The sequence below is a fragment of the Ascidiella aspersa genome, chromosome 9, assembly GCF_963924565.1.
Source record: "Ascidiella aspersa chromosome 9, kaAscAspe10.2, whole genome shotgun sequence".
Classification (NCBI taxonomy): domain Eukaryota; kingdom Metazoa; phylum Chordata; class Ascidiacea; order Phlebobranchia; family Ascidiidae; genus Ascidiella; species Ascidiella aspersa.
The window spans coordinates 3,831,793-3,857,773 of record NC_139455.1 but is presented as its reverse complement, the minus strand read 5'-3'; the positions used below and the strand labels follow the sequence as shown (position 1 = coordinate 3,857,773).

At 35.1% G+C, this 25,981-nt stretch overlaps 2 protein-coding genes and 1 non-coding gene across 3 annotated transcripts in view; 1 reads left to right on the top strand and 2 right to left on the bottom strand.

Moving 5' to 3' along the window:
- Positions 1 to 19,004, top strand: part of LOC146131949 (uncharacterized) — a 22,108-nt gene extending 3,104 nt beyond the window's left edge. The window contains exons 5-10 of the mRNA XM_083396530.1: positions 9,234 to 9,415; positions 10,988 to 11,132; positions 13,233 to 13,398; positions 13,496 to 13,600; positions 14,275 to 14,654; positions 14,900 to 19,004. Of these exons, the coding sequence (XP_083252656.1) occupies positions 9,234 to 9,415; positions 10,988 to 11,132; positions 13,233 to 13,398; positions 13,496 to 13,600; positions 14,275 to 14,654; positions 14,900 to 15,406 (1,485 nt within the window). The 3' untranslated portion in view covers positions 15,407 to 19,004. The remainder of the gene's footprint in view (positions 1 to 9,233; positions 9,416 to 10,987; positions 11,133 to 13,232; positions 13,399 to 13,495; positions 13,601 to 14,274; positions 14,655 to 14,899) is intronic.
- LOC146131947 (lanC-like protein 3) lies at positions 18,924 to 25,981 on the bottom strand. Its single transcript, XM_083396531.1, has 8 exons — positions 24,595 to 25,981; positions 24,147 to 24,279; positions 23,799 to 23,880; positions 23,121 to 23,218; positions 22,448 to 22,629; positions 21,562 to 21,771; positions 20,873 to 21,083; positions 18,924 to 20,146 (listed from the first exon to the last, which is right to left on the bottom strand). The coding sequence occupies exons 1-8, from the start codon at positions 24,746 to 24,748 to the stop codon at positions 19,975 to 19,977; spliced, it is 1,242 nt and encodes a 413-aa protein (XP_083252657.1). The 5' UTR covers positions 24,749 to 25,981; the 3' UTR covers positions 18,924 to 19,974.
- Trnat-ggu (transfer RNA threonine (anticodon GGU)) lies at positions 19,695 to 19,769 on the bottom strand. Its single transcript has one exon. It is a non-coding gene; the product is annotated as a tRNA-Thr (tRNA).

Sequence of the window (25,981 nt, the reverse complement as noted above, 5' to 3'; positions counted from 1 at the left end):
TTGTGTTGATTTAAGACTTTATCTTATCACTGCAATTATAATTCCTACCCACCAGTTTTTCAGATACTGACTCATATTCTGTAAGCAAGTTCTAAGTTGTGCCTTTTATTATGCTTACAAAAAATACTACATATCCATATGGTGCATTAAATTTGATGTAGGAATCCAGCATTGTAAAGTGGGTCTTTAAATTCCTATTATCAGTTGTTTGTCAAACTATTAATCGCGATGAAATGCAGTCACTGTGAATACATAGAATTGGGACTATATTTTTATTAAACCGGTTTACTGCTATGTATATTTTTTGTTTAAACCTTTAAATATTTAAGCAAAAACTACAAATGTTTTATTGTTATCATTAAACTTTATTGTTATCATTAAAGTACTATGTTGCCACTCCTATAAAGGAAGCCTAAGACTAGCATTGTGGTTTCTAACTGCCAGTCAACAAAGACGCTTGGCTGAACACAACATTGTGCAATGAAATAGAGCTGAAAGTACTTCAAATCAATATAATACTTGAAAACAAATAACCCTTTTATTTGTCCTTTTGACATTTTTTTGTTTAGTCATTGTGTCAGTATAATTGTGACTTTGACATCACTTTTATAGTATTGTTGCCAGAAAAATGATATCCATTATATATTCCCTTGAAGTTAGACATTAATATTCATTTTTCAGTATAAACTTTTCACACAAAAGTGTTAAAGCCTCAAAAGTCATACAAACTCCACTTATGGCAAAAAGCGCACATATGCATATTGCATATAATAAACATACCTATAGAAAACCCTAATTGATCAACTTATTTGGTTAGTCTAATGTTTTAAATTTAAGAATGACAATCTAACAGACTAAAACTGCCTGTCACTGAGTGTTCAACAAGGTTTTGTTCCTTTGTGAAGAAAGCCAGTAAATTTAAACTCACTTTGAGTAGGAGAATTTTTTTACAATTTTTGTATTTGTTGTTAAAAATCAGCAAAATTAAATATGTTTGGGATTTTTGGCTGAAAATGTGGCAGCCCTAATGAATAGGCTGCATATCACTAGTTTATATCAGGGTTCTTAACCATTTCAGTTCACCCATGAAAGACATCCATCTTTACCAGTAGTTTAATAACTTTAGACCAGTCTAGGGGCAATAATTATTATGTGGCCCGAAAAAAAAAATTTTTTTTTGGACACATGTTGTTTTTGTCCGAATTATTTTTTTTTTTTTTTTTTTTTTTCAGTCAATTTTTATGGCTCACTTTTGACAAGGAAAAAAACATAGTTGGAACATGAAATTTTCACAACTGTTAAATACCCTCCCAAAGTTGTTTCTAATATAAAAAAAAATTGCCTAGGTTCTAAGGGGTGGTTTTTAGGGGGGTAAAACTGTCATTTTTTGTTAATTTTGGTTTTGGGCACTTTTCAGAGATGAAAAAATGTAAAAAAAATCTGATATATTTATGGATGATGGATACATGACATATACAATGCTAAGTAACAAAATTTTAAACATTAGCCCTGAACTGTTTATCCGGGGGGTCAAACAGCACAACACTTTAGGAAATTTCAATGATATATTTACACTAGAAAGAAATGACATAAAAATCTGAAAATTTCACAAATGTTAGAGAATCATTTAAAGCTGATGTTAAAATAAACATTTTACCTCTTGAAAATAGGGGAGTATTTTAGGGGGGCAAAATTAAAATTCGGCCATTTTTGTGTTTAGAGGTGTCTAAAAAACTAAAGAAAACATTGTTAAATAGTTTTCAATTATAAAGAAAAATTATAGGTTGCTTCACAGCAAAATTTTGACCTTCAACTCAAAATAATTAACCCATGGGGGAAAATAATTAACCAAAAATATAGAAATTAAAGTGATTTTTTAAAGGAAAAAAAATTGCAAACAAAGTGGTGTACACTGCCTGGCAGATTTTTTATTTAAACTTGCGGCGGTAAAATATGTTGTTTTGTAAGAGCAATAAGTTAATTACTAAGACGAGACACTTTGCACAATGGATGTTGCACGCGCTGGACAAAAAAAGCACAGCAGGGAGCCAGCCGCTTCGCGGCCAGAATAAGGCAAGCGATATGAACAAATTCTGTATTGAAGGTTTTATGCCGCTAGATTAGAGTAGATAGCTGTAAAGAACTAAATCGAACACATCACACTATTGATTTTTGTCCCCAATTAGAGGCGTATAGGGGTGCAAGAAAAAATTGTCAAATATTTTTCAATTATAAAGACAAGTTATAGGTTTGCTTCGCAGCCAAATTTATATTAAGACCACTGGCAATCAATCTTGTAAAAGTGCACCATGTCCAACCTATAACACGCAACTTCGGGCCACATCCGCTTTTGCCTGCTAAAGCACCGAAACTGGAAGCACAACATTGGGAGTATATGGACACTGACAAATAAGACCCGTTGAAAGAATATAGAATAACCAAGGAATAACACTCTGGTAAAGTATAGTGGAACTGCGCTATACCCCCCTGGTATAATATAGTAGAACCGCGCTATAACCCCCTAGCAAAATATACAAAAACCGCACACCCTGTCTAGTTATTATTTTTTTTTTTTCAGTCAATTTTTTATGGCTCACTTTTGACAAGGAAAAAAACATAGTTGGAACATGAAATTTTCACAACTGTTAAATACCCTCCCAAAGTTGTTTCTAATATAAAAAAAAATTGCCTAGGTTCTAAGGGGTGGTTTTTAGGGGGGTAAAACTGTCATTTTTTGTTAATTTTGGTTTTCGGCACTTTTCAGAGATGAAAAAATGTAAAAAAAATCTGATATATTTATGGATGATGGATACATGACATATACAATGCTTAGTAACGAAATTTTAAACATTAGCCCTGAACTGTTTATCCGTGGGTCAAAATGCACAACACTTTAGGAAATTTCAATAATATATTTACACTAGAAGGAAATGACATAAAAATCTGAAAATTTCACAAATGTTAGAGAACCATTTAAAGCTGATGTTAAAATAAATATTTTACCTCTTGAAAATAGGGGAGTATTTTAGGTGGGCAAAATTAAAATTCGGCCATTTTTGTGTTTAGAGGTGTCTAAAAAACTAAAGAAAACATTGTTAAATAGTTTTCAATTATAAAGACAAATTATAGGTTGCTTCACAGCAAAATTTTGACCTTCAACTCAAAATAATTAACCCATGGGGGAAAATAATTAACCAAAGATATAGAAAATAAATTGATTTTTTGATGGAAAAAAAATTGCAAACAAAGTGGTGTACACTGCCTGGCAGATTTTTTATTTAGACTTGCGGCGGTAAAATATGTTGTTTTGTAAGAGCAATAAGTTAATTCACTAAGACGAGACACTTTGCACAATGGATGTTGCACGCACTGGACAAAAAAAGCACAGCAGGGAGCTAGCCGCTTCGCGGCCAGAATAAGGCAAGCGATATGAACAAATTCTGTATTGAAGGTTTTATGCCGCTAGATTAGAGTAGATAGCTGTAAAGAACTAAATCGAACACATCACGCTATTGATTTTTGTCCCCAATTAGAGGCGTATAGGGGTGCAAGAAAAAATTGTCAAATATTTTTCAATTATAAAGACAAGTTATAGGTTTGCTTCGCAGCCAAATTTATATTAAGACCACTGGCAATCAATCTTGTAAAAGTGCACCATGTCCAACCTATAACACGCAACTTCGGGCCACATCCGCTTTTGCCTGCTAAAGCACCGAAACTGGAAGCAAAACATTGGGAGTATATGGACACTGACAAATAAGACCCGTTGAAAGAATATAGAATAACCAAGGAATAACACCCTGTTAAAGTATAGTGGAACTGCGCTATACCCCCCCTGGTATAATACAGTAGAACCGCGCTCTAACCCCCTAGCAAAATATACAAAAACCGCACACTCTGTGTAGTTTTTTTTTTTTTTTTTTTTTTTTTTTTTCAGTCAATTTTTTATGGCTCACTTTTGACAAGGAAAAAAACATAGTTGGAACATGAAATTTTCACAACTGTTAAATACCCTCCCAAAGTTGTTTCTAAGGGGTGGTTTTTAGGGGGGTAAAACTGTCATTTTTTGTTAATTTTGGTTTTGGGCACTTTTCAGAGATGAAAAAATGTAAAAAAAATCTGATATATTTATGGATGATGGATACATGACATATACAATGCTAAGTAACAAAATTTTAAACATTAGCCCTGAACTGTTTATCCGGGGGGTCAAACAGCACAACACTTTAGGAAATTTCAATGATATATTTACACTAGAAAGAAATGACATAAAAATCTGAAAATTTCACAAATGTTAGAGAATCATTTAAAGCTGATGTTAAAATAAACATTTTACCTCTTGAAAATAGGGGAGTATTTTAGGGGGGCAAAATTAAAATTCGGCCATTTTTGTGTTTAGAGGTGTCTAAAAAACTAAAGAAAACATTGTTAAATAGTTTTCAATTATAAAGAAAAATTATAGGTTGCTTCACAGCAAAATTTTGACCTTCAACTCAAAATAATTAACCCATGGGGGAAAATAATTAACCAAAAATATAGAAATTAAAGTGATTTTTTAAAGGAAAAAAAATTGCAAACAAAGTGGTGTACACTGCCTGGCAGATTTTTTATTTAAACTTGCGGCGGTAAAATATGTTGTTTTGTAAGAGCAATAAGTTAATTACTAAGACGAGACACTTTGCACAATGGATGTTGCACGCGCTGGACAAAAAAAGCACAGCAGGGAGCCAGCCGCTTCGCGGCCAGAATAAGGCAAGCGATATGAACAAATTCTGTATTGAAGGTTTTATGCCGCTAGATTAGAGTAGATAGCTGTAAAGAACTAAATCGAACACATCACACTATTGATTTTTGTCCCCAATTAGAGGCGTATAGGGGTGCAAGAAAAAATTGTCAAATATTTTTCAATTATAAAGACAAGTTATAGGTTTGCTTCGCAGCCAAATTTATATTAAGACCACTGGCAATCAATCTTGTAAAAGTGCACCATGTCCAACCTATAACACGCAACTTCGGGCCACATCCGCTTTTGCCTGCTAAAGCACCGAAACTGGAAGCACAACATTGGGAGTATATGGACACTGACAAATAAGACCCGTTGAAAGAATATAGAATAACCAAGGAATAACACTCTGGTAAAGTATAGTGGAACTGCGCTATACCCCCCTGGTATAATATAGTAGAACCGCGCTATAACCCCCTAGCAAAATATACAAAAACCGCACACCCTGTCTAGTTATTATTTTTTTTTTTTCAGTCAATTTTTTATGGCTCACTTTTGACAAGGAAAAAAACATAGTTGGAACATGAAATTTTCACAACTGTTAAATACCCTCCCAAAGTTGTTTCTAATATAAAAAAAAATTGCCTAGGTTCTAAGGGGTGGTTTTTAGGGGGGTAAAACTGTCATTTTTTGTTAATTTTGGTTTTCGGCACTTTTCAGAGATGAAAAAATGTAAAAAAAATCTGATATATTTATGGATGATGGATACATGACATATACAATGCTTAGTAACGAAATTTTAAACATTAGCCCTGAACTGTTTATCCGTGGGTCAAAATGCACAACACTTTAGGAAATTTCAATAATATATTTACACTAGAAGGAAATGACATAAAAATCTGAAAATTTCACAAATGTTAGAGAACCATTTAAAGCTGATGTTAAAATAAATATTTTACCTCTTGAAAATAGGGGAGTATTTTAGGTGGGCAAAATTAAAATTCGGCCATTTTTGTGTTTAGAGGTGTCTAAAAAACTAAAGAAAACATTGTTAAATAGTTTTCAATTATAAAGACAAATTATAGGTTGCTTCACAGCAAAATTTTGACCTTCAACTCAAAATAATTAACCCATGGGGGAAAATAATTAACCAAAGATATAGAAAATAAATTGATTTTTTGATGGAAAAAAAATTGCAAACAAAGTGGTGTACACTGCCTGGCAGATTTTTTATTTAGACTTGCGGCGGTAAAATATGTTGTTTTGTAAGAGCAATAAGTTAATTCACTAAGACGAGACACTTTGCACAATGGATGTTGCACGCACTGGACAAAAAAAGCACAGCAGGGAGCTAGCCGCTTCGCGGCCAGAATAAGGCAAGCGATATGAACAAATTCTGTATTGAAGGTTTTATGCCGCTAGATTAGAGTAGATAGCTGTAAAGAACTAAATCGAACACATCACGCTATTGATTTTTGTCCCCAATTAGAGGCGTATAGGGGTGCAAGAAAAAATTGTCAAATATTTTTCAATTATAAAGACAAGTTATAGGTTTGCTTCGCAGCCAAATTTATATTAAGACCACTGGCAATCAATCTTGTAAAAGTGCACCATGTCCAACCTATAACACGCAACTTCGGGCCACATCCGCTTTTGCCTGCTAAAGCACCGAAACTGGAAGCAAAACATTGGGAGTATATGGACACTGACAAATAAGACCCGTTGAAAGAATATAGAATAACCAAGGAATAACACCCTGTTAAAGTATAGTGGAACTGCGCTATACCCCCCCTGGTATAATACAGTAGAACCGCGCTCTAACCCCCTAGCAAAATATACAAAAACCGCACACTCTGTGTAGTTTTTTTTTTTTTTTTTTTTTTTTTTTTCAGTCAATTTTTTATGGCTCACTTTTGACAAGGAAAAAAACATAGTTGGAACATGAAATTTTCACAACTGTTAAATACCCTCCCAAAGTTGTTTCTAAGGGGTGGTTTTTAGGGGGGTAAAACTGTCATTTTTTGTTAATTTTGGTTTTGGGCACTTTTCAGAGATGAAAAAATGTAAAAAAAATCTGATATATTTATGGATGATGGATACATGACATATACAATGCTAAGTAACAAAATTTTAAACATTAGCCCTGAACTGTTTATCCGGGGGGTCAAACAGCACAACACTTTAGGAAATTTCAATGATATATTTACACTAGAAAGAAATGACATAAAAATCTGAAAATTTCACAAATGTTAGAGAATCATTTAAAGCTGATGTTAAAATAAACATTTTACCTCTTGAAAATAGGGGAGTATTTTAGGGGGGCAAAATTAAAATTCGGCCATTTTTGTGTTTAGAGGTGTCTAAAAAACTAAAGAAAACATTGTTAAATAGTTTTCAATTATAAAGAAAAATTATAGGTTGCTTCACAGCAAAATTTTGACCTTCAACTCAAAATAATTAACCCATGGGGGAAAATAATTAACCAAAAATATAGAAATTAAAGTGATTTTTTAAAGGAAAAAAAATTGCAAACAAAGTGGTGTACACTGCCTGGCAGATTTTTTATTTAAACTTGCGGCGGTAAAATATGTTGTTTTGTAAGAGCAATAAGTTAATTACTAAGACGAGACACTTTGCACAATGGATGTTGCACGCGCTGGACAAAAAAAGCACAGCAGGGAGCCAGCCGCTTCGCGGCCAGAATAAGGCAAGCGATATGAACAAATTCTGTATTGAAGGTTTTATGCCGCTAGATTAGAGTAGATAGCTGTAAAGAACTAAATCGAACACCACTGGCAATCAATCCACTGGCAATCAATCTTGTAAAAGTGCACCATGTCCAACCTATAACACGCAACTTCGGGCCACATCCGCTTTTGCCTGCTAAAGCACCGAAACTGGAAGCACAACATTGGGAGTATATGGACACTGACAAATAAGACCCGTTGAAAGAATATAGAATAACCAAGGAATAACACTCTGGTAAAGTATAGTGGAACTGCGCTATACCCCCCTGGTATAATATAGTAGAACCGCGCTATAACCCCCTAGCAAAATATACAAAAACCGCACACCCTGTCTAGTTTTATTTATAATTATTATAAAACGAAGATGGGACAAAATAATTCTATTTTCTATTTTATTCGATTTGAATAAGAGACTTATGACGCCTTGTTTTGTGACAAAATTTTTTTTTTTTAAATCAACTTATTGATGACTATCTTTGACCAAGACAGGGAAGTGTAAGAATATTTGAGATAAAATAAATATTTTATTTTTATTGAGCTTTAAGAAATAGTTGGTTTGTTTGAAAAGTTTAGCAAAATTTAGCTAGTTTTGCATGTGACAAGCATTTCGCCGAATAAAGAATAATTTAACTAATTTTAGAATCATTCGAAAAATAAGCCACAAATCGAATAATTATATTGCTGTTACTTAACCCCATAAATCAGTCCAAGGTTCCTTAATTGTTTTATTCTAATTATTATAATAAGCAGATGAGATAAAGGGAATATTTATTAAAACTTCTACTCAGCCTTGTACAATAGTTGTTTAGTTTTAAAATTTTAACAACATTTAGCTTATTTTTTAATCAGACAACATTTCGCCAAATGAAGTATAATTTACTTAATTTTAGGATTATTTAAAAAATATGCCGCGGGCTGCTGTTTCAGATCTGTATAGTCGGCCGTACAGTAGTTTAAAAAACTAGCATTAAAATAATGAATACCTAGCCCCATACACATTTCACACCCGATCCGTTAGAAATCAGTGCATTTCTAAGCAAAAAGGTCTATGACAATCAGGGCTTCCAATGGCAGAAAAGTCTAGACTTTTAGACCTTGAGGTCCTGGCAATGCACTGATTTGGACCTTTAGGTAAACTCCCGGCGAAGATAAATTAAAAATATTCATTAAAAGTTCAGAAAAGATAACAAAAAATATGAGATAAGATTAATAACACTTGACCCACCTAAACCCTAACGCTAACCCGAATCCTAACCCAAATAATGTGCGTTATTTCAATAATTCTTTAAATGCTGGGGGAAAAAGCCCAAACTCGGATGGTTTCTCGTCCATTGTATTTAAGATTTTTACATCACAAATTGAGGTATTGGGGCCTGAAGCGTTATAATTATTAAATTATCGCACATTATTTGGGTTAGGGCGCTGGTTAGCGTTTGGGTTTGGTGGGGTCAAGTATTGTTAAACTTAATCTTCTTATGCACATTTGTTAATGCAAATTAGTGCATTGTCCAAGACCTCAAAGTCTAAAAGTCGGACTTTTTGATCCTTTGAATGCACTGATTGCCGTAGACCTTTTTGCTTAGAACTGCACTGATTTCTGACGGATGGGGTGCATTTCAATACAGCTGAAGCAATTTGACTAAGTCACCTTTAGTAACATAATAACTAAAAAAAAAGTGTTTAACAAATCAAAATAACTGAAACAAATTAAACAATTACATAACTTAAATTACTTTGTCAACTAAAATAATTGCAATATGCAGCTGAAGCAAACTTATCCGAACTTGGACACCTGCCAGCTGATGCCGATGGTCGTTCAATTGGAACCAGAAGAGGAAAGTTCCGAATCGTCGTCGGATAGCGACTACTGTGAGGACGATGACCAAGCCGATGACAACTATTTTCTTCAGCCGATTCCGACCAAAAAACGAAGACTGCTTTTGCGGTTCGTGCTTTCTGTTTTATATGGGTCACTAGACTTGAACAACTAGATGATTATTGTCTAATTCAACAATTTACAGCAATATTCTGGTCAGTCTGGTCTAATTTGTTGATTACATGTGTTTTGATCCTATTTTAATCTAATTCTTGTCATCACCTTAAATGCTGCTTTGTCAATGTTTTTTTTTAATTCTCTTTTTTTATTTAAGACCAGAAAAGTGCTTATCTTGGTGTATTAGTATTTAAAATTAATATTCCTTAAAAAAATGTGCCAAAAATCATAGTGAACTGATTAATTATAATTGAGATTTTAGTTTAATTTCTAGTTTCCATGATCGTAGTAACTCTAATTCTAATCCCAATTAATTCTAATTCTTAAAATCTAATTTAAGGGGTGGAGCGATGGTAATCTAAGTTGGTAGAGTAACGGTCCCGGCCTGACTGGAGGTCGTGAGTTGAACCTCACTGCAGGCTAGTTGTTTTTCTAGTCTGCCCTGCTTGCATCATTGATCGACAGATTCGGTGAAGAGTCTGCAATGGCTTTCGGTGTACTAATGATATGTAAGCCGTAATCGTTGGTCAAAAAGCAGCTTCAGAAGAGCCAGATTTTAGTTGTAAACACACATATGTGTGTTCAGGTTTCATTGCAATCTAATCTAATTAAGAAAAATTGAAAAAAAATCTTAGTTGTCCAAGTCTGTATTAAACACATATGTTTGTGTGTGTCTTTCATTGTCCAAGTCTGCTACCACCATGTGGCATTTATTTTATTATTATGTTTTGTCAAAAGCAGTTTTTTATTTGATTGACTTGAATTTTTGTTACATTAACGAAAATTTAAAAAAATTTGACAGTAATTCAGTCTGTTCAGTTAGTTTAGTTCAGAAATCTATTATTTACAAATTTATGCAAATAAACACACCCTAATACTTATCTGAAATTTAGTCAGTTCCAAGAGCCAGACAAGTTAATATATTTGTCGGTATTAAACAAAATTTATCCATCCCTTGAGGTTGTAATGGATTGATTTTGTTGACCTTCGAATATTTAACAGTAACAATAACTGAAAACTGTCAATATATTTTGTAAATGTGTTATTTTATAAAAACTCTTAAATGGCAAAACTAATGTAGAGTTTTTTGTTTAAAAACACTTAAATGCCAAAACTAATGTAGAGTTTTTTGTTTAAAATGACTGATAACAATAAATAACATTAAAAAATGCAATTAAATTTTACTAAACTGGCATTCGGATATTTATATATATGTATATACGCCCAATTTCTAGAATTGCTTGCCATTTTTTTAAGAAAGTATAGCAAAGGATGGACAGGAACCTTTAATGGTCACAGAATGTAGTTTTTTTATTTGGCTTTCAGACTAATTTTTTTAGTCTTTAGTGACTTAGAAACTTTCATGCAATAAAAAAGCTTAATGCGTGCGTTAGCGAAAACCTAACATTTTGCACCTTGAGTGTACCACTTTTAATTGACTGTTGTTTTCTATAAGTTCTTTTTAGCTTAATTAGTTAATTTTCATTCATTTTTTTGATAATTATCATGTTTTCCACTCTGTAGGATGTCTGGCGTGCAACGAATTGATTCCGAAGAAAAACTCACAAATAAAATGACAAGAGAGTCGCGTGAAATTTGTGGATGCGACTGCACCGGCATGTGCTTGCCAGAATCATGTTTGTGTGCCTTGTCCGGGATTCCTTGCCAGGTAAAAACAACTTTAGTTTGCTATTCTAAAACAAAAGTCCTAACACTTTGTTATTATAGGAGTTTTAAGCTGAAAAACTTACACAATGATAACTAGGAATTAGAAATATCCAGTTCTATCATTTTAAATGCCGAATGATTTCAGCTATAGTTTGACTGTCCAATCCGAACAAATGACATCATTACTATAGTTTAAAAGCAAGATTGTTGAAATAGAAGCATGTAAAGATAGATTTTCTTTGGTTGTCAGCTAAAGTTTGGTTCAGTGCTTAGGACACTTTGTATGTCAGTGTACTACTTTAGGAAAAAAATATTTATACAACAGAAAATGACCAACCATTGCTCAAATGCCTAATTTCGTATTGGATGGGCACCAAAACCACTCCATCAGGCAAGTAGCGATACCACATCTTTTGATATTATTTAACATGCCCACTGATAACTACTTTAACTTTAATTTTTAGTTTTTTTTATGGTTTAAACAAAACTGAAAAAGCCTGCAATAAAAGTAAAAGTCATGACCAACGAACTACTGGTTCTGTTTAATTTACTTATTGTGTGGCTTAAGTTCTACAAAGCAAGTAGGGAACTGATATTGACATTTGTATGAACTCAACAACCGTGTCACAATCTGTCAACATTGGAGAACTTTATAACATTCATTTTTTGGTGGTGGTTTAATATAACCAGATGTAACGTTACCTGTATTATATTTGAATAAAACTTTGGCATCCTGTTATTTTGTTTTTATTTTAATCACACGATTTATCATACTTCAGAGCAGTCAAATATTTTAACTAAGATTCAAAATAGTCAAAAACAAACATTTATTCTGAGATAACTTGCACATAAAGATTACACTGGGGCAAAGTGCTGGATTTCTAAAGCTGGTATTTAGATGGTCGCTAGACTTTACATCTTTTCTAAATGACAATATAGTTTTTATTAGCAGCTCTCCTTCCTTTGTATCCTTATTCAACACGGGAAATTACGTTCCTTTATATTTCCTACTTCCTAGTAAATATTTTTGGAACACAGGGAAAGCTGGGATATGTAAATATATACATATGGATGATAAAGTTTATCAATTCCTATTCTATTAATTTTTACATGTGTAACAGATTATAAATCATCGAATTGATTACTGAACATAAATAAGGATTGAAGGTCTAACAAATGTACATAATAATCCCAATAGTTAACAAAGTAGAATGTCTACCATATGCTCTGTTTACACAGCCGTACCATTTCTCTCTAAATTTATATTACATTCAGTTGCTGAAATGTGAAAAGGCAGGAAATCAATTGTGCAAAAAGTTATAAATAAATAATACAGCTTTCCTTTTGTTGATGAACATAAAAGTTCACACTAGGGATGTCAGATATTTTATTTCAATACCAATACCCAATGTTTTAAGCACAAAAAGTGCTGCTAATCTGATACAAATGATGTCACTACCTTCGTCAAACTAGCAAAATTGATTAAAGTGAAATATGCAAACATAATGTTTTATGGGTTGTCTAAAATTGATGCCATTACTCATTACTGTTTACTTTTTGTTTTGACCAAATTGATTGTGATTACCAAGCAAAGAAAGTAAAGTAAAAAATGTAAACATTATTGTTTTATGCAAAAAAAAATTGCTTTAATGCTTGGAAACGTTTATCATTATTATGCTATTGTTTAAAACTTTACCTTATGGAATGTTGGATTGCAAATATGACTGAAATTTCTAAATTAATTTAGTATCAAATCATTACCGAAACCACACTAGTATTTCACGAGTACCGATAAATGTTTTATAGCCTGTCTAGCAGAAAGTTGCTTACTCACTGGTAAACGTTTATTGTTTATGTGCTTCTTTTTTACTTATGAAAAGTTAATTGCAAACTATTGCTAAAATTTTAAACTAATTTTGTATCGAATAAGCCCCCATAACACCCTAGTATTGGACGAATACCGATACTATCATACTTGACTTCAATATTGGCTCTGATCTAAAATTATCAGTCATTATTCATCCCAATATTAAACTGGAGAAAATATGTTGTGAAAAGTCAGTATTGTCTTCTTTTGAATTTTGCAACAAAAATTCTCCAGGTCGATCGTGAGTCGTTTCCATGTGGATGTACATCAGCCGGGTGCGGCAATGCTAACGGAAGAGTGGAGTTTGATGCGGATAGAGTGCGCAATCACTACATGCGAACGATGAGACGTCTGCGCTTCGAAGAAACCGGAGTCACCCCTTCGCTGTTGCAACCTCTAGGTTTGAAACTAGTCTTATTTTTCAGTTTAAAATCGATTCTGAAACAAACAGTAGTAGACATAAAATTTATTTTTTAATTTTTTTAAAACTATAATAGACCCCATTGCCCCAGCCCGACCCTCTCCATACGTTTCTCCCTCCAAGTTCGAATTATTTCCTCAACTATCCCACAACCACAGCGACATATTGAATCAAAACCCAAGTAAGTTATTTACTACCTTATATTAAATAAAAAAGGTTGATTTTTTACAAGTTTGTTTTATTAAAACAATCTATTTTATATCTTGTTGACTGTATTGCAAAAGTTATTTGCATTTTTCTACAGAAAGTTTTATAACAACAAATAAATTTAGAAAGTTAAATAACAAAAAAATAAAATACACAAATAGAAAACAAATTTGTTACTTATACAGTTGATGAAAAACCTTTTTCTGCTTTGTAATTAAGACAATTTATTTGGATAACTGTACTAGGAAAGGTCCTTACTTAAATACAGCTTCATTTAAAAAGTTATCACGCCCAGAATTAAAAACGGTTAAGGTTAAGAAACAAAACCAGGGCAACTGTAATTAACTATAGGTCAGGGCTACTCTTGGAAAATGTCAAGATACCAAAGCAAACTATTATTAAGGCCTGGCCACTGCGCCCTACGCATTAAAATATTGCATATACATTAAAATGTTTTATATACGTTGATTACCAGATTGGTCATTGGTATGCTAGTCGGCCTTAAGATTTTTCTACATTCATCGTGAAAATTTCTCAGAAAGTTTTTGTTCATCAACTTTTGTAATACGTTTTATCACTTTACGTGTTTGGTCAGTTGAGTAGCCCTTAAAGTACTGATGGACCATCCTAATAATTTTTCTTCGAAAGGCGAAGAAACGCCGGGATACGCCACCTTATCATCCACGCATTACAACCAATCCAACAACAACAAAGTCAACTTCGCCGAGCCTGTAGCCTCATCCTTTTACCCTATACAACAGCAACATCAGCAGCAGCAACAACCGATATGCGACGACGTGTACCAGAAGCAGGACTTTTGGGGCACTTTGCACACCATTCAGCAGCACCAGAGCCCCCAGAGCTCGTTTTACGGGCACCAAACCCAGCACCATGACCACAACCAGTACCAGATAGTTGGTTCGGATATGGCGACCGACCACCAGCAGCAGCAGCAACAACACGTAGGTGACCTGCAGTATATTGAGCCACAACCCGTTGGATCGTCTTCATCGTGGGAAAGTAATAAGGTACATTGGAAGTTTTGACATTTCTGGGCGTTTTTGTGGCGTTGGTGTACTGTAGACAAGGCCATTAGACTAAAACTATGCTTCCGGTATTGATTAAAAGCAATACTAATCGTGACTTTATAAACGCGACTGGTTCAAGTGAATTCCATCAACACGACTGTCGATTGTGCTTGATCCCTTTACTGCGTAATGTTTGTTTTATTTTTTTGTTTTTCTCCACAATTTTGTTATCCGCCCTTCTACAGATTTGCTCTGACCCGCTCATCTCCGCACAATGCACTACGTCAGCAGAAGCAACTAGCGGTGGAAGTCCCGAATGCTACAGCAGCATCAACAGTCTGTTCGCCAACTTTGCTGCTCAGCCCTCCACCCAATACAGCAGCAACCCGGCACCGAACCTAAGCCTACCCTCTTCTGTAGTTAACTCGGCGATTGAAGCTCCAACTATGACGCGATTAGACCCGATCGCTTCGTTTTTCTCACAAAGCGGCGTCGAATCCTTGCACAAGCCTTTATCGCCTATTGTCGAGCGGCGCGCGAGCGTCGAAAACGCAGGCCTTCCCGCGCACGGATTCGAACCGATGAGCCTTGGAATTTCGCAGTACTGCGACGCCGCCTTTTCGCACGCTAAAAGCGACGCGGCGCGCTGTACGAACCTGCTATATCAGTCGTCTGAAGAACAGCTGCCTGCGCCCAGCGCCAGTTGCGCGATTGGCGAATGCAACAATGACACAGTAGACGTGATTGCTTGACTCCGACAAGGCGCATTCTTTTGAAGTACACAAGTTTTATAAGGTTAGGTTAATTGTGTCGTATACACTGTTGCCAAATTAGCTTGTCGCGCCCACTATAGCGCTAGGTGTATCGAAATTTGGGATGTCCGATAATATCGGATCGATGACGTAATAGGTACCAAGTGCTAGTATCGGCACTCGTTCGATACTTGAATGTTATCGGTTCCGATCCGTTGCCAAATTCAATTAGGCCTTTCAGATATGTTTTGTGATTTAACTGAGTAAAACTTTATGCATGTCCAAATAGTGGATCATGGTTTTAAAAGGACTTCCTATAATGAATTATGGCTTAAAACTATTTACTTTTTTCCTTGTAAGCTAGAAATCACTGCTTTGGATTTTCAAATAATGAAACGGGATAGCGTATTTAACAATGAAAGTAACTAAGTGTCACTGCGCTATGCAATTTTTTTGCTTTTAAATGTTTAAATCTTTACGATTGATTTTTGACCCCTTTGTATTGGGACGGATTAGCGATACCCCTCCCCACCAAAAAAAAAATTAGGCATCGTTATGGGAATAAAATGCCAATTATTATCGCACAACCCTAGCATACGATTTAAACGAACGAAAAACTTTTGAACGCCGATGTAATTCAGGTCGACATAGACTAGCTCGACAGACGCAACAGCTGGCAATAGCCTACGGCGTTCAAGTTTGCGGACTGGCAACTCAACAAGTTGCTGGGTCTCCTTGCTACAATACGTCGTAGCAGCCTTCTTACTGCATTGTTTCCGTGTTTTTGTGTTGACTTTTGGTTAGCTTAATCTAGGGTACAAGCCTGTGTATTTAAAAAATGGGTTTTAACTATTAACGGTTAACATAAGTGTTATAAAACAACGCTTGCTTTTTGGAACGGCGGTTTTAAAGTGTTACGTCACTACTTTACATACGTCTTACTGGTCCTGAAAATACATAGCATTTCTATGTGTTTCCACAGCAAAAAAAAACAGCCAAATGCTTTTCTGTACCACCCTAGGCGCCTATTTTCGACCTTGCATTATTGTGCTTTTTCCACCCCTTCACTTCGATGAGCAGTCGACTTTTCTACCAGATTTCTGTGTCCTTTCGTGTCTAGTAGTACCTTGCGACCATCGTGGGTTTTAGTTGCACCGTGGCGAAATTTGAGGTCCTTATGCTACGAGGAACCGTTGTCAGTTATTTTTTTTTTTGTTTACTTCTCTTTCGTTTTGCGAGTATTACCTTGACGTTTTCTACCCTTTAATTTATTTATTTTAAGACACGTGGAAAAATAATCTCTTCCATTGTCTGTACCTTATGCCACTTGCATTATTATTGTTTTTTGATTTTTTCTACCACTCTTCTATACTAACACACTCACACATATATATATATAGACTAAGAAACTAGGCAACTGTTAGGTTTTTTGTTCACCGAAACATTATACGTAATTGCTTATTTATTAAAAAAGTGGTGCCTTTAGCTATATTTTGGTACTATACTAAAAAGACGCGTAAAGTTAGGCAAAAAAATCATCGTGCAGTTTCAACACGTATTCACTCATAAAAACGTCGATTTTTGTACTAAGTTAGTAAATGTATTATGCTTAACAAACATGTGACCATCGTATTAGGATAAATCACCCTTTTTACCCAAATCTTACCGCTCATTCAATGCAAACCAACCGATGGTATGTCCTTTGCCTTTCAGTTTTAAGCCGTTTCGTAAACGTGAATTTCTCGCATAGACTTCGTATTGTAGCAGTGCGAGATGGTATTGGCGCGTCACAGTTTGCTTGCGTTTTTTTATATTAATTTACAGTTCTCTCGATGCCTCAATAAGATTCAGTCGACCACCTACTTTCTGTCAGTATTGCTTTTGTACAGGGGTTCTCAAACTGGGGTCCTTGGACTCCTTGGGGGTTCATGGACTAATTTTAGGGAGCCCATAAAGGCCGAATTAAAATCTTAATAAATAATTAAAATAAATAAAACGATTTTGGTAACGAAAAAATTAGGAAAAAAAACGCTTTGGCGCCTTTTGCTCAAATGTATTTCGACTTCATTTCAGTTTCACATTTTTTGGACCAAAAACAGCAGATTTCCTTAGTATCTTGTTTTACAATGTCAATTGGTTGTTGTTACTCTAAAAAAATCCACGTCGACTCTGGTCCGCGAAAAAACTCCGGAAACATTTGAATGGGTTCGCTTTTAAAAATGTTTAAGAACCACTGCTCTAGCAGCTCGATTTTTGTCACAATTCGTGTTTTACAACACCTCTTGGCGACCCTGGTACTGCAAACGCAAACCTAGTGTTGTTGCTTTTTTATCTTTATCATATTTCTTGTCTTTTTTTCCACGTCATGTGCTCACGCAATTAGTTTATGCGCCATATTTGCGCAATTTGAACTACGGTGTGGCGTGGCGACGTATTTTGACTGCTACGTAAAACCATGTGACGTAGTTTTGCGCTTCTGGGTTTCGCATCTAAAAACGATTATTATTTTTTCTCTCGAATAATTTATGACGCACCAAAGAGAAATCAAGCATATTTACGAATCCTTTTGTTTTAAACACGCAATTCGGTGGTACTGCTGGCATTTTTTGTGGATTTTTGCATCTTCTGCTTACATTTTGATCGCCTTCTCAACCGCTTCTGCTGACAGCACCAGTAGCCTATAGCTGAACGCTAGCTAAATACTTCAGAATAAATACCCTTGTTTATCCCACGATTTGATAAACGTTCACCGCGGACGAGTACCGATACTACCACTTAATATACGGCTGATCAAAAACCCCCAAACTTGTCTGTACCCCTAATGTTTTAAATGGCCGCTCTACTTTTGTTATTTCCATGGTGATAGCTAGTCATATTGACTTATCAAGCAGAAGCTGAAACTTTTTCGGATGTAATGAATCTCTAACAGACAATAAAATAAAAAGAAAGATACTTTCGTATCAGATAATGTTAATACTGTTTATAAAAAAACAGGTATAAGACATAAAACCATTTCTTTTCTTATCATGCGTATAGTCGTTTTACTATTTAAAAAAATACTTTAACCCACGTAGACAAATGAAATGGCGTGACTCAGTAAATGCGGTAATTGTCGCATTTTGTAGACTCCTTTATTGTGCTTGCCCAGTACTTACGCCCTTTGCAGCGAATACTTCCGTTAATATGCTTACATACGTGTGTCGATTTTTTGCCTTTTTACTTCCCATTTGAGCCCGTCATCTGCAGTTTGTTTATGCTTCTCCATTCGTGCTGTCGAAATGACGTACAATTAATTCGTCGTATTGTCTTGTGTACCTGTTTTATTCCCTTTGTCGGCTTTTTGCGAATCACGACAAGCCTTTTGATCGATTTTTCTTGAAATGTTTTCCTTATTTTTACTGCTTAAAAGGAATTTTTCGCGTCTATGAAGCAAGCGACTCTTTAAGCTGCGGTTTCTTTGTGTGGCTCAAGAGACCCTATCCTGGTTAAAATAAATGAGAAACAAAGAAGCGGTGTTTTCAGTTGCATTTATTTATTTTCAAGCACTGTCTCGGTATCAGGGCAGATATTGGCAAAATAGATAAATAAATTATAGAAAATCGACGCACTTGTTACGTTTGTTTGGTTACTTGGTTATCGAACTGACCATTAACCTTACAATACAGATATTTTTTATGGGATATACGAAGTTGTTAAATGCATGTAATTGAGACAAAGGTTAAAGAGCAGTGCTCTATAAAAGGTGATTTCGCATAAATTAAACCAATTATTTGAACTGTATGTAGTAATTTTCATCTCTTTTATGTGCCTTATTTCTATCCTATATAGCTACTGTAGTAACTTTACGTTCAATTTTTTCAAAAGTAGATCAAGGTTATTTTTAAATAGCGAGAAGCACAGGAACTTTATTTAAACAAAAAACAGTACAATGACAAAAAACAACGAAGCAATAAAACAACCATACCCAAAGTATAAATTGTGGACAAACATATTGTGCAATTTCACCAAAACCACTAAAATTAGGTGGGCACCAACTTAGCATGATTAATCACCCTAGGAAGCCTAAGCTTATCGTTCAAAGAAGGCATAAAAATGCAACTAAAACGCCGTTCCGGATCGATTTTCACCAATACGATCTCGTTAACACTTGCAGAAAAAGTGATTTCGCGCAACTGTAGTTGGCACGCTTTACTAACAACCGTATTGTGTTAAAGCGTGCCCAAGGTAATGCGCAACTTATTGGACACCAAAAAGCCATCGCAGACTCCTGAATCTGTCGATCAATGATAGCCAGCAGTGAGGTTTGAACTCACGACCTCCGGCCATACCGGGACCGTCGCTCTACCAACTGAGCTACACGAGCTCAGAGAGGAGCGAATCCAGAAACAACACGACAATGCTTGCTACATTCTGTTAGTACAAGCAACTTCACAAAATCGGTGAGTGCGCGATGGCTTTCGGTGTCCTATACGGAAGTCGTAATCTTTGATCAAAAAGCGGCTTCAGAAGGGAACACATATTTGTGTGAGTCTTTTAGAGGATTTATATCCTGACAATTATCCAGCAAATCAGTCCTGATTTCCGACGAAGACGTCACACAGGGGAAACTCGGCCTTGTCTGGTTGCAGCAGGTCGGTGAGGAAGCATACGGTGCCGGCCAAACCCTCGAACAAGCTGTGGGGACGATCGGGGACCCGGGCCCCCGCCCTGAATTCGTCCGAGAAGAGAAATTCGGCGAACCTGGCGAGCAAATGTCATTAGTTTCCATAGTTCACGATCGAATTCTTAACCTTTTATGACTTACGCCGACCCTAAAAAACAAAAACAGATTTCGGCACCCCGACTGGAATTGGATATTTAACTGAAATATCACTATAAATGGAACTGGGACAACACAGCCAACCTAAAACATGTAGGAGAATGTCACTTGATATAATAGTCTCTAATCTTACACAAATAGTTGTATCAAGAATCTTACCAATTGAGCAAAATTCAGATTCTTAAATCCTCAAATACCTATGAGACACCCTTAAGAAAATGGCACACCAGGGCGCCGCGGCACCCCGGTTGAGAATCACTGAACAAAGGGGACAAATGATGACGTCGTAATGCAATACAAAACCAAGTAATAGAGTTAAAATTATTGTTGAAATACAACTGGTAAACTTTGGAGGACAACATAAGAATCTATGATTAAAGAGTACCATATAGTACCAGCAAACTATTGGGTTAAAACAAAGTATGTTCATTAAGTATTTTTTTTATAAAATTGGGTTATTTATCTTAATTTTTGCTAATGTTGCGTTTTTGATATTTTTTAGTTGAGTTATTAGATTGGGCCCGCGGGGCGTATTTTGGTGACCCCTATTTTAAACCAACGAGTTGTGGATTTTTTTTTCAATTACAACGACAAACAAAGCGAGCACTAACACACACAAAAAACATTGTGTCCGAAATAAATCGCACCTCTCAGCCCTTCGAAGGTATTTCGTATCCCCGGTAAGTCGATACATGAGTAGAAACACGTAGCCACTGCCCGCCACGCCGTGGCATATTCCTGGCCCTTTCTTAAGCAGTCCGAACTTCCAAACGGTCTCGGCCAGCGCTTTGCAGGCGTCTAGATACTTTTGTTCCTTGTCCCATACCAGGTAGGCGCGCGCGAACGTGTACACCACGCCTACAAAAAAATAAAAATAAAAATAAAATAATAAAAAAAATATATTAAAAAATAAAAACAAAAAAAATTGGAAAAATATTTTTTTTTAAATTCAGCAACAATATTGTAACAGTAAGCCCTGGATACCACTTTAGTTTGGAAAATTTTATAATTTTTATTGTCATGCCCACTACAGATTGACCCACATGGAAGTAAAAAAAACTAAAAACATTAATAGGACATTGGGCACAGTAATCCGTTTTTCAATCAATACAGATATACGTCAAAGTTACTATATTTAAAATATATAAATTCTTATAAATGCTCATACACATTTACTTAAATTTTAAGAAAATATTTGTTTTTGTGTCTAAAGATTTAACTGATTCAATAGGATAAATCTCTCTTTTATATTTATTGAGGCGATTCCTTATACACAAATTTTTGTCATCTTTTAATACACAAATTTTTGTCAACCGAAACAAAGTGATCGAAATACCTGCGGCGCCGTGACACCAGTGCACAAGGTACCTTCCCCGTTCACTGAGTTCCCCATCCAAGTTGGTTGCTACGTTGCCATTTCGCATGCATTTGTTTAGGAGGAAGTCAACGCAGGATTTCAATTCAAGCGCAGCTCTTGGGTTCTTTTTTAGAAAGTCGGGAAAGCTGAGAAGCACTTGCAAAATGCCGGCAAAACCGTGCGCCGAACCTGGAAAACAAATCTACTTAAAGTGAAAATAAATACATAATTTTGGGAACAGGGTTTTCTCAAACTAGGTAAACGTGTTGATAAACATGTAACACTAGGGTCAACACTAAACAGGTCTTCCAAGGTTTTTTAAACAGTTTACAGGGGGTCTGCTATTGCACAAATTTTTTACTTGGGCACTATTTATATTTGCATATTGCATTTAAAGTTAGGTTGTAAAAACAAATATAAGCAGAGTTTTGCAGAACTATTAGTTTCCTAAAAAAGTTTAAGGTCTGTAAGCCTTAAAATTGTTAAAACGGTTGACTAACTCCAAATTGATTGCAAGCAAGGCATGTTCGTTATAAGCTTAATCTTTCTATAAAAAAAAATATAAAAAATTATATTTACAGTTTGCCTCTAGAAATAAAGAAAACCGAAACCGAATTTCTTTATTATAAAAGAAACATTGCAACTAATGTTTTTGTAGCAAAAAAGCACAACCCTAAATTTACAACAAAAAATTGCTTACAAACAAACTACTGCGTAATATTTAGGTTGCGTCTTTGCGGATTCCTATTTGCGGATTCCTGCGCTTAGCAACAAGGTGATGTAGAAACAACATTATTGCATACTTTAGATTAAGGTTGCAGTTTGCTATGACTAAGATAATAACAGGTGCAAACCCTTTACAGACCTAAATATGCCTTTCCATGATAGCAGTACATCAAGGGGATATCTTCGCTCAACCCCATACTGGCTTTGTATTCTTTCCCTGCAGTAATAGCAACGTCCATGAGATGGTGTATTTTTTCAGGAGGCAAAACCTCTGTTTTTAGTTCGCGCTGCATTAGAAGAACCCCAAGGAGGTACCCCGCTCTATAGAAAACAAAAAAAGAAATTTCTATACTGTTATAGCAACGTCTATACTAGGATTCAATTTAATGACAACATTCTATTATTAGTTATTATATGTACAAACAGTTAAAACCAATACTGTGGAGTTGGGTTTAAAAAAAAGTCAGAATCATGAGTTCGACTTCAGTCCAGAAAATCTGATCCAAGTCTAGACTGCGATTCCAGCCAAATGAACGAATGCCGTTAAGGCTTTCAAAAGAATTAGGCGGGTATACAGCAATTCACATTCAAGGGTGCCGTAAAACTCACTTGGCACATATATGCAAAAGCTAGTAACAGTGTATGAACATTTTGTAACTGTTATTCATTACACATGTAGAAACCTATTTTGTTCTTTAACATCCTAAATATTACTAGACATATCCAAAATCGAGCAATACAAAAATATTTACACAATTTTAACCACTTCTGCATGGACTTAATAACATTTATTCATTATATATCACACAAACCTTCCAACAAAGAGCTCATCGGAACCTTCTTTCAAAAAATTCACCGGCTCACAAACTTCGAAAAGTTTCTGATACGCCTTTATGCACTGCACTGCTTTCTACAAAATTATATTACAAATCATTTCAATATAAATGTAGATATATTAAGGTAGGCCCCAAGTAAAAATTGCACTTGCCAGTCAAGTGCGTGGCTATCAATCAGCATTCGCCCAGCCGAAATGCACCCCACCTAAAAAAAAAAACTAAAAAGCTGATTACCCAACGATTTTCACAAAGAATAATAATTAAACAATAACCTCATCAGCCTGTGGTTGCCATTTCAGCAATAAACCTTTTTTTAAAACAAGACAAAGAGTCATGATTATAATAATTGCTTCAATGGCCATGATCTTTAAATAACCTACTGTTTTCGAAGTTTCAAGGAGTTGTATGTTAGTAAATAAATGGCGCTAATATTTCCCTTGGTAATTGTGCAAGAAATATTTCCCTTGGTAATTGTGCTTAACATAGGTTCTCCTGCACGAAATAATTAAAGTTTCCCGGCGTGTAAATGTCAATCAGCACTTGCCTGCAGTTGAATGCACTTGTATTGGCGAACGGGCAGTGCAAAATCCAAACCCCATATGAATATTAGAAAGTATCTATATAAAACTGAAGATAATTATGAGACGTGTTAACCTTTTCATCGCCACATTTCTTGTATATTACTGCAGCCACGGCAAGCACACCACTTTCTCCTGAAAACAATCCAACTGGTCGTCTGTAATAAAAAACAAATGTCATTTAACTTAAAGCTAGGTAATCCAGGGTTGTGATTTAAACTCAACAGCTCGTTAGTTCGACAGAATTAAATTGTGAATACGATATATTCCTTGTATGGGTGAATAAATGATTTATGGATTGATTAAGGAAACCGGCCCGCCATGTAGCCTATTTTACCATATCGGGCCTGCCCACTGGAGAAGTTGCCCGCCCCTGTTGTATAGCTTCCTATTGGGAAGGCAATATTGTTTAACCATTACTTACCGTCTTGAACTGTACTTTAAGGCCACATCAATATATGCCTTGGCTGATCTTAAAAATTCTGTTTGACAGAGGTGTTCTGAATTATGAAGATAATATAAGGCATATGCGATGCCTGCAGTTCCTGTATATATACCTGGAATAAACAAGATAGTCAATTATTTAAAACACCTGCTTATATAAATGCCTTATAGTTTTAAAAACTTTCATTAAAACGAATTAAGCACTTGGCTATTCATATATGTTTTTTTATTACATCAGCGAATGTATAAGGTAAAGTTATATATTATGTTGTGAATGTACTATATAAGAACTGAACTCCCCCACCCAAAATAAAAATATATGTTATTAGCCGCACCTTTTTTGAGTAAAAACCAAAAAAAATGAAAAAACAACACTAGAACAGAAACATTTATTTCTACCAGAAGTACAAATAAAAGTACAGAATTACCACTTCTACAGTCATGGTCGTCATATTTTATGCTCTCTGTAATTTCCTTTACATAAGAAATTATTCTTGCAGTGTAGAGATTAACGGCAACTGGGGCTTCATTTTTGCTGTCGTCAAACAAATTTTGAAAGTAGCGAGTTTCTGAAGAACTCATTGTGTGAATGTATACAATTTATTTGAGCACTATTTCTGCTGGAAATAATGAGCAAAAACTTGAAACATGCACTTAATGCACACATCTTGTTCATGGGTTCATATTTTAATTCTGGTTTACACATATATAGGATACAGAAAATACAAAATGGCACAACGTGGTACTCTAATTTAGGGATTTATAAATTAATGAAGTATTTATGTAAGTAAATTCAATCAGCATCAATATTGTATTCATACCGAAACAACAAATAACTATAAAAATATTTCATACAACAATGTTGTAAAAATTAACGTAGATTAACAAAGAGAATAAAAAATGGATTTTAAAAAGTAATTATCCAAGATCAATTCAACCTAGGTTTTTAAAATTGCGTAAGATTGTTAATTAGTCCCTAAAAAATGCATTAGCTAGTTGTCCACTTAACCTCCAGTCCTTCGCTTCATATCATGAAGGAGGCAGTTTTTTTAGTTCCATAAACTATACACCTGATCCCTTTGAAAAGGCTTACTGAAATCAGTCCTAATAAGGATTTTTGTCCAAGCAAGACCAGGCTAGACCGCAACAAGCCTGTGTTAAGTTTCAAACTCATGACTTCTGGTTAAACAAGGACAGTCGCTCTACCAACTAAGGTATGCAGGCGACAGACCATTTTTTTTTTCAGGATAAATATGTTTAATTTGCCGTTACATTTGTGCGCTGGCCCCTGTGTGTTGGCTAGCTTTTGGTAGGCGAAAGGGTCAGTCTAAGCCATAAACTTAGTGATAAACTATACTTAACATATTTTTTGGGTGTGTAACTTTAGTTTATTACTTGAATTTGGTAATATTAATTTACGGAATAATGAATGGTCGGACTGGTCGGAACGCTCACTAATTTAAGTGTTACCCCGTTAAAACAATTATTAAACCAAAGCACAATATTTGGGTTAGGGTGGAGGTTACCGTTTGGGTGAAGATTGGTCAAGTGTTATTATGTTTAATAATAATACAGTGAGCGTTCCGACCATTCATCATTCCGTAAATTAGTGTTACCCCTTAAATTAGAGAAAATTTTGATTATTTGTTTTAGTAAATTTACTGGTTGTAGCTTGTGATGCAGCATGTGATACACACTACGACTACACAGTGGATTGCAAAATTTAGTTTTGGTACAAAGTTAACCAATTACCAAAAAAGCAAGATCAAATTGAATGCACAAAAGCATGCAAACGTAAAAGTTTATGTAAAAGAA

Bases quoted from the DNA above. Each gene is read 5' to 3' on its own strand.
- LOC146131947 (XM_083396531.1), bottom strand. From the start codon at position 24,748: ATGAGTTCTTCAGAAACTCGCTACTTTCAAAATTTGTTTGACGACAGC. The intron at 24,280-24,594 runs GTAATTCTGTAC...TGTTTATTCCAG, and splicing joins CGACCATGACTGTAGAAGTG to GTATATATACAGGAACTGCA. The intron at 21,772-22,447 runs GTCTGTAAAGGG...TTTGTTTTCCAG, and splicing joins TCATGGAAAGGCATATTTAG to GTTCGGCGCACGGTTTTGCC.